General features: G+C 59.0%; 4 protein-coding genes across 4 annotated transcripts; 2 read left to right on the top strand and 2 right to left on the bottom strand.

Moving 5' to 3' along the window:
• Positions 1-952: 952 nt before the first annotated feature.
• SDRG_08243 (hypothetical protein) lies at positions 953-2,631 on the top strand. The gene has a single exon (XM_008614117.1). The coding sequence runs from the start codon at positions 1,507-1,509 to the stop codon at positions 2,494-2,496; it is 990 nt and encodes a 329-aa protein (XP_008612339.1). The 5' UTR covers positions 953-1,506; the 3' UTR covers positions 2,497-2,631.
• SDRG_08242 (hypothetical protein) lies at positions 2,480-3,180 on the bottom strand. The gene has a single exon (XM_008614116.1). It carries the CDS (start codon positions 2,967-2,969, stop codon positions 2,664-2,666), a length of 306 nt encoding a protein of 101 aa, XP_008612338.1. The 5' UTR covers positions 2,970-3,180; the 3' UTR covers positions 2,480-2,663.
• A 274-nt stretch (positions 3,181-3,454) lies between these two features.
• Positions 3,455-5,095, top strand: SDRG_08241 (hypothetical protein; the record flags this gene model as incomplete). Its single annotated transcript, XM_008614115.1, has 1 exon — positions 3,455-5,095. The coding sequence occupies one exon, from the start codon at positions 3,455-3,457 to the stop codon at positions 5,093-5,095; it is 1,641 nt and encodes a 546-aa protein (XP_008612337.1).
• A 72-nt stretch (positions 5,096-5,167) lies between these two features.
• SDRG_08240 (hypothetical protein) lies at positions 5,168-7,449 on the bottom strand (the record flags this gene model as incomplete). The annotated part of the gene is made up of 11 exons (XM_008614114.1): positions 5,168-5,210; positions 5,265-5,466; positions 5,523-5,601; positions 5,646-5,852; positions 5,903-5,978; positions 6,031-6,462; positions 6,510-6,651; positions 6,708-7,006; positions 7,049-7,099; positions 7,152-7,309; positions 7,357-7,449. 11 exons carry the CDS (start codon positions 7,447-7,449, stop codon positions 5,168-5,170), a joined length of 1,782 nt encoding a protein of 593 aa, XP_008612336.1.
• Between the last annotated feature and the right edge of the window lie 649 nt (positions 7,450-8,098).

The raw sequence follows: 8,098 nt of genomic DNA, 5'->3' as shown, positions 1-8,098 counted from the left end.
ACCATCTTGCGTCACGCGCGCGAAGGAAAATTCGCATTTTATCACATGGTATTTTATTAATTTTAATTTTGCAGAATCTGCGGACGGGACATGGCGCTTGAACTTGCTGTCTGCATTGACGTGAAGAGGTGGACGGCGTCGGCTTTCGCGGTGCACGGGCATGGAGTTACGGGCGTGTTTCTTGGTGCCTGTGATGTGCGTAATGTGCTTGCGAGCAAGAGAAGGAGAGAGCGAGACCTTCGAGATGCGCGAAAAGACAAGCCGAAGAGGCGCGCAGATTGGACGGGCGCCAAGGGCCGCGCTCGGATGATAACCGCCGATGGAGCCTGTCAAGTAAACAGCAACTGGTTTGCTGGCTTGTTTCGCCAACAGCATTACGCCGTGTGATAGACTCCAGCCGCCCGTGTCCTAGTGTGTCGCTTGGTACGTATCGGTAACGCTGCACGCAACGCATAGAGACGCCGGCCAGTAATAGCATCTGCGACGTCCCAACTGTCAACAAAGGGACAGTTGAAGTTGCGCGTCCCGCGGCCGTGTGACCCAAGTCGAGGTGCCGAGGCACGGCAGAGTGCGACGACGCCATCATCGTCGCCCAACACCAAGTATACGACAGACTTTTCTCCTTCCCGCAAGTGTCAAGCGACGCATGGCAGGTTCATTGCTTCTTCCGAACTGCGAGCCAGAGCAAAAGGCGCGAAACGCACGCCTTCGTTACCAAGAGCGCGATAAAAAGATCGCGGTTTATGCACGTAGATGTCGACATCTGGAGCGCTCGGATGAAACGAAAATGACCATTTGGTCATCAAGCGCGGGCGCAGATTTCGCGGTCGTCTGTCGGCCGTCGAGTCAACGGGCGTCGTGTCAACTTCAAGCGGTGCTTACAAAAAAACGAACCGCCGTGCCCGATGGAAACGAGGGCAACTGTGCACGGGCGACTTCTCAGACGCCGAGATTCGTGCTCAGAGTGGCTTCGCGACGCGGGCGGGAACGCCAACGGTGACACCCACGTGTGGCCTTGCCCATCCCGCACCGTTTCGGCCAGTTTGTCCAACGGCGCCGACTTGTCATGGTTCTCATTCCGAAATTGGCCTTTCACGTGGTATCCATCGTAGGCGATGTGGACCGAGGTCGTCGAGCTGCTCATGGCTCTTCGTTGCGCGTCACCACATATAGATATGCGTCAAGGAGAGACGGCTGGATGCGAGGTGGAGGCGCGTTGGGACGTAGCTGGCACAGGAAGGTGGCGACTGCCAAGGGGTCGTGGCGTCGGCAAGGAAAAGTCCGCGACGGCCGTGCTATGTCGGTCGCCGCCGCCTCGACTGGCACGCGTGACGCGGGTCCGCTGGCAACTTGATTCGGTTGGATGATTTTCAGCCAATCGCAGATGCCTGTGACGCCACACTAGCGTTCTCTATAGTATAGTCCCGTTCAATCAATCAGAGCACGGCCTTCAACCGAGGCGGCGCCGGGGATACTTATTTCAAGATTCGAGATCCAACGCAAACTATGGCTGGCAAGGGCAAACAGAACAAGGGCAAGAAGACCGCGGCTCCCACCACCGTCGCTACGACGCCGGTCGTCGATGACACGAGCTCAGAGACGTCCTCGGTCGACGCGAACGCCGAGCCGATGGCCGAAGCGCCGGTGGTCGACGAGGCCACCGAGGCCGTTGAAGACGAGACGGTCGCCGAGACGCCGGTCGTTGAGGAAGCTCCCGTGGAGAATGCGCCTATTGAAGAGGCCGCGCCTGCTGACGTGATCGAGCCCGTGGCTGTGACGCCGGTCCCTGTTGAAGTGGCGCCGGTTGAAGTGGAGCCCGAGGCCCCGGTTGTCGAGGTTGTGCCCGAGCCGACCGTGTCGCTGACGCATGAGGAGACGGTGCTCACGGACACGACGCCGCGCTCGCCGCGCCACGATGTCTTGGCGCTGCCCGTGGACGAGGCGACGACCATGTGGTTTTTGCACCCGTCGTACTACTATCAGAAGACGAAGGAGGTCTACACGTACACGACGAGCTTCCGCGGTGTCGGCGCGGTCGCGCACGTTGGCGAGACGAGCGTCAACTACCTCTTGAAGCAGCTCAACATGAAGCAAGTGGCCACGCTCCAGGACGTGGACACGAGCCTCGCACCGGCGCTCGCGACGATTGACGAGCAGCTCGACGAACGCGTCGCGGGCGTTCTGAAGACGCTGGTCGACGGCCAAGAATACATTTTGGCCAAGAAGGAGCAAGTCGTTGGCCGGGCCAAGGAAGTCCAGTCGGCGACGCTTGAGAAGGTGTCGGCCGTCACGACCACGGCGACGGACAAGGTGTCCAAGACGGTCGAGTCGGTCACGACCACGGTCGAGAAGACGCGCGCGAGTGTGACGCAGGTCACATCGAATGCGCTCGAGTCGGTCTCGAAGGCGAAGGATGCGACCATCGAGACGCTGACGGCGACGGCCCACTCGTTCCTCTCGTACGTGCCGCTCCTCAACAAGAAGGTCATGGCCTAGGCCAGCGACTCCTTGTCAACTCTTATGTATTTCTCCGTTGCCTCCATTGAACGACCACGATGGTCGATCGATATCCGACCCGCCGCCCCAGCACAAAGAAGCGAAAAAACTATTAACACATGACGTGCGGAGTCAGTTCTTTGTTTTTGTCGTCCCATTGAGAAGCTTCACGGACGAGGCGTCGGGGTAGCGGTGGCATTGAAGGTGTCGGCAGTGGCATACAGCAGTGCTGGCGCTGCATTGACGATGGCCGTTGGCTGGAGGTACAGCGCAAGGGGCATGAGCATGAGACACATGAGCGTCGCACCGCACACGGCCAAAAATGACCGCTTCCGGAGTAGCCCGCGTGGCTTGGGCGCGGCTGACGGCAGCAAACCCAGACTCAGTTCGTCGTCGGCGTCGTCGTTGTGCATGGCGTGGCGCCCCAGCTCGTACTCGTAGTCGTCCACATCGTCGTAGCGTACAAGCATCATCTTTCGTAAAGTCAGGAGCTCGCTAATGGCCGTTGCCCGAAAACCTTCGAAAGAACCTGTGGAACGGCCCAACGGCCCTGGCCCTCTGCATCAACTTGCAACGGAGAATGTGCAAGAGTCTGCTCAATGCATCGGCGAGCTTGCGTTCTTGAGCTCGTGCATAAAACCACCAACACGCATTTCGCTGCGATGGCTCTTGCCCGGGCACAGGCTTCTTCATTCTCGGGCGGAGTACCCGAAAACGAGGAACGTCAGACTTTCTCCCACTGTCATTGGCTACCGACCATGAGCTCCGACCATGGTGGCATGCTGGACAGGCCCGTGCGAGCTTCAACTTTTTGTGACTAAGCAGCCGCCCGTTTGGTAGTGTTGCTGAGCATTCCTTAGATTTGGGTTGCTGGAAGATCGCCAACTTCAACGTTGACCTTTCTTCCGCATTTGGCCCAATCAGCTGGGCCAATCAGCAACCTGCATTTCAGTCGGGCATGTGGACGCGCAAGACCATGGCCGCCATCGTCGCCGACGAGGCAAGCGCCAAGCTCACTCGCCAACTGCGTCTAGTCGACTTGATTGCCATTGGCATCGGTGGCACCGTGGGCTCGGGTGTATTTGCGACGACGGGGCTCATCATTGCGCACTCGGCCGGGCCCGCCGCGGTTATCAGCTGGGTCATCGGTGGCCTCGTGTGCCTTCTCAACGGCGTTGCGTACATGGAGCTAAGCTGTCTCGTACCAAGCTCTGGTAGCACCTACGCGTACGCGTATCACGCGCTTGGTGAGCTTCCCGCGGCCGTCGCTGGGTGGCTTCTTTGCTTGGAGTACGGCATTTCGGGCGCCGGCGTCGCGCGCAGCTGGGGCACCAAGGTCCAAGCCTACTGCGAAACGACGTTTGCACCCCGCACGTTTACTTGGCTCAACGAAGACTACTACAGCATTGCGTCCGTGCTCGTGGAGAGCGCGTCCGTCATCATTGTGCTCCTCGGTGTCCCCGTCGGCACGCGCTTTGTGAATGTCATGACGACGGCCAAGGTGCTCCTCGTCCTCTTCATCATCTGCGCAAGCTTGTCCGTCTTTACAATCTCCAACGTGACGCCGTTCTTGCCGCCACGCAATGCCAGCAGCCAATCGTACGGGCCACAAGGTCTCGTCGTCGGCGTAACCCAGGCGTTCTTTGGCTACATTGGTTTTGACGAGGTGTGCTGCCTCGCCGCCGAGGCTTCGGACCCACGAACGGCCGTGCCAAGAGCCGTTCTCGGTACGATACTCGGAACGATGGTGCTAAGTGCCATGGCGTCGCTGGCGCTCGCCGGGATGCAGCCGTGTGCAAACGTCGTCGACTTTGCGTCGGCGTTCGAAGCCCACGGGATGGTGACGACAGCGCACATCGTTCGCGTCGGCGAACTACTCACGATGCCGGTCGTCGTCTTTGTGAGTTTTCTCGCGCAGCCGCGCGTGACGTACGCAATGGCCACCGATGGCCTTCTGCCGCCCATCTTTGCGCGCGTCGACGGCGACGGGCGGCTTCGTGATGGCACGCTACTCACTGGCGGCGTCTGCACACTTCTCGCGTTTTGCGTGCCGTTTGAGCACCTCTGGGAGATCATCAGCTTTGCCATTCTGATCGCGTTCAACCTTGCCAACGCATCTGTCCTGCTCTTGCGTGTCGACGACGCGCGTCACGTCGATGTGGCAAGGACCGTGTGGGCGCTTTTGGGCTGTTCGGGCCTCGGGATGTTTGCATTCCAATATGGCCTCGGCCAGGACAATGCTGTATGTCTTGTGGTGGCGGTGCTGCTCTTGGCGGGTGCAATCGTAGCGACGGCGCGCCTTGTCCACCCCGAGCCGCGTAAAGACACGTCCATTTACCGTGCTCCATGGTTACCGTGGCTCCCCGCACTCGCAACGACGCTCAACTGGTTCCTCCTCGCGCAGATGACGAGAGAAACGATCGTTCTCGGATGTCTTTGGATGCTTGTCGGTGCGGGCATCTACTTTGCGCACGGCGCGCGCTACAGCGTCCACCACCAGACGCGTGTTTGTGTTGACGAGTCGTACGGCCTTGTGCGTGCATCCACCAAGGCTAAAGAACCTGTCACAGACCAAACGCGCGTCCATCTCAGAATCTAGTGCCGATGGACCACCAACCACACAGACCAGCTAAGTAGAATGGAATTCGAGCGCGCACGAGGTCGCTTCCGTTTACAGACGGCTGGTTTCAGGCGGCGGTGCGGTGCCAAGCTCCCTGCGATACATTGATACATAAGAGTTGTTGAAACCAAAGAGTCGACACACGCACCCGTCGCGCGTGTAGAAGAGCATGTAGGCTTCGGCACCGAGCACCGTGGCTTCAGAGACGCGCTGGACGAGCGAGTCGGACGTGTAGTACCACGCGTCGGGATACCGGACGTACGCGACGTAGTGGCCGCCATACCGGTTGCCCATGTGCACGATCACCGCTTGCAGATGGTACACCGTCTTCATGTGCGGTCCGTACGCAGCTACACACAAGGATCGATTGAGCTGCCACGCCGCTCATTGGGGGACATAATCGCACGCAGGAGCACAAAGGGCGCGACGTCCAGTGTCGTCTCGAACGCAACGTGGCTGCTATTCTTGCGCAGCTTTCCGAGACGCTAACCAGATGCGTTCTCGACTTCTTTCCAAGTTGATATCGTACCTTCAGATGCAAGGGAAGCACGAAGGGCAAGCCAAAGAGCTGCATTTGGAGACTCGCGTCTTGGAACGAGGCAGCGTCGGTAGCCTTGTTGCACGGCTCGCAGCGGTACCCAGACGACGTGGCGGGATCGGCCACGAGCGTATTGACCGCCGTGAACGCGCTGAGGCAGTCGAGAAGCGTCACGTCGTCGTCGGCGCTCGCAGGCTTCTACATGGTCGACAGACATCAATGTTGCGAGTCGGAGCCGAGGCGCGTACGGGGATCGCAAGGCTGAGGCTAATCGCATCGTCGTACGACGTGGAGACATGTTGGCACGTATGGCACGTAACCGAGCTAGTGGACAACGACGCATTAGAGTCGAGTCCTTCAAACACGTCATACGTACTTGACAAGGGCCCCGAGTAGGGCGGTGCGCACAAAGCTTGGGGGACCAACGACGTCGATGTCTGCTTCGGGCTGGCGGCCACCTGCGAGCACAACCTCGTCGCTGCTGAGTTTGAGCTTCTTGGCAACGAGCGCCTGGATCTCGTCCATCGTCGCATTGGCGGGCGCGAGGAGACTCAACGTGCCATCCTTGGCGTCCTCAGTCTTGACAAAAATTTGCTGGAGCCCGCTCTCGGTTGGCGACGACGATGCTGTCTTCGATGGCGCCGTAAATTCATCGTCGATGGCCCATACCAGCGCCAAGTAGAGCTCGTAGGCATCTTGCTGAGCGCGGCCGCGGAACTGGCGGCTCGTCTCCCGCACTGCCGAGAGGAGTGCGCTCGGCGTGAACGTGTTCTTTTTGGACGACACAGTTGCGCCGTCGACAAAATCTCTGGCAAGAGAAAAGTGTGAGAATGAAAGCAAGAAAATGGCGTGTACAAGAAAGCTCGGGTGACGGGTGCTTTGGGAAGGCTCCGAGCATGGGCAACAACGTCTTCGTGCAGCTTTGACGACGTAAAGATGCTTCGCAGCGACTGGATCGTTGAGTTAAAGTAGCACGTGTTGCCAAGGTTGGCAAGACCTGCATTCACGACGTATTGAGACAACACCGCGCGACGTCAAGTTCGTGGAACGTACCCGCGACGACGAGAGGGTCCTTGGACGCCGATGATGATGACGATGGGGTGTCGACGGCTTCGGTTTTGGTCTTTTTGCTCGCTTTGGCTTTGCTCTTATTCTTAGGCTTGTCGTCGCTAGGCGGTGTCTCTAGCGTCGGCGCCGCGCTGGGGACGGGTGTCGAGGCTTCAACTGTCGCATACAAATGCATGCGGTTGGCTTTGGCCACGATGAGCTCGTCGTACGACTTGCGCACGTCCGCGAGTGCGGTGGTGACCTTGTCACTGACCCCATCAACGACTGCGTCGCACTTGGTACACCTACAGTCATCTCAGCCTCGAAGAAGCACGTCAAATAGATACCAAACGTCTTGCGTGCCCATGCGAAAGAAGCAGCAGTGCTTGGCATTGTCCCTACAACAGTCGACATTTCATTAGCACGTGTCGGATCAACGCGCTGATAGACCGAATGTGATCCATGCAATGGTCGTGCTTTTCAGCCAAGCAGCCAACGAAACCACACGTGATGCAGAGAGCATTCCGCTTGACGTCGTCGAGCGAGCTGGCTAGCTTGACGTGCTTGGCGTGTTTCTTCTTGGGCTTCGTCGACCCGCCGTCGCATTGCTATGCTCGCATGTTAGGTGACCGCTTCACGCAGCGAAATGGCGTACTGTGCAGCAGTGGAGGCCGCCAAGCTTGAGCCGCTTGCGCACGTGCGAGAGGCTCAGCGCCGCCGCGACGTGGCGACACTCCTTTGGGGCCATCGTGCTTGACTGGTCACTCGATGATGCGCCGTTGATTGTCCGGATACGATTGGCCAATCAGACACGCGCCCATTCGATCGCAACTGCAGCTTTTGCCGTTCGAAACCGATCGACGCATATGGGTAGACCGCGGCTCTCAGCGTCTCCTCACAGCGGCGTGGGATGCTGTTCACCACTGCAGCTACTACTACTAATCGTAGTTGCAGCACATATCCATGCGTCAACCAAGGTTGAGGTGCTCGCTAACGGCGTCGTCAGCGACGTTGCACTGGCACAGGCCAACACGTCGCACTGGCGACGCCTCGACGGGTCCTCGTCGAGTAGCAACGCCACAACACTCTGCGACCTCTCGCTTTTTGAGGCGTACCTCACCAGCTTTGGTATATGGACGCGACGTGTGAATGACGATGGACCCAGCCATATGTGTAGGCCGCGACTTGACCGTCAACGCGTCGCTTTGCGGCGCCAGCATCAATTACTTGCGCACACGCCTCGCCGGCGGCTTTGGCCCCGTGCTGCAGTCAGACATGGAGGTAGTCATGTGCTCGACGCCGTGCCTCTCGAGCGACCTGCTTCACGTCGCGGCCATGGAGGCTTCGCACTGTTCGTGCACCGAGCTCTCGTCGTCGAGCTACATCACGCAGGACTT

Source organism: Saprolegnia diclina (assembly GCF_000281045.1).
Source record: "Saprolegnia diclina VS20 unplaced genomic scaffold supercont1.25, whole genome shotgun sequence".
Lineage (NCBI taxonomy): Eukaryota > Oomycota > Saprolegniomycetes > Saprolegniales > Saprolegniaceae > Saprolegnia > Saprolegnia diclina.
The sequence above is the reverse complement of the archived record's forward strand: the minus strand, read 5'-3'. Positions and strand labels throughout refer to the sequence as shown.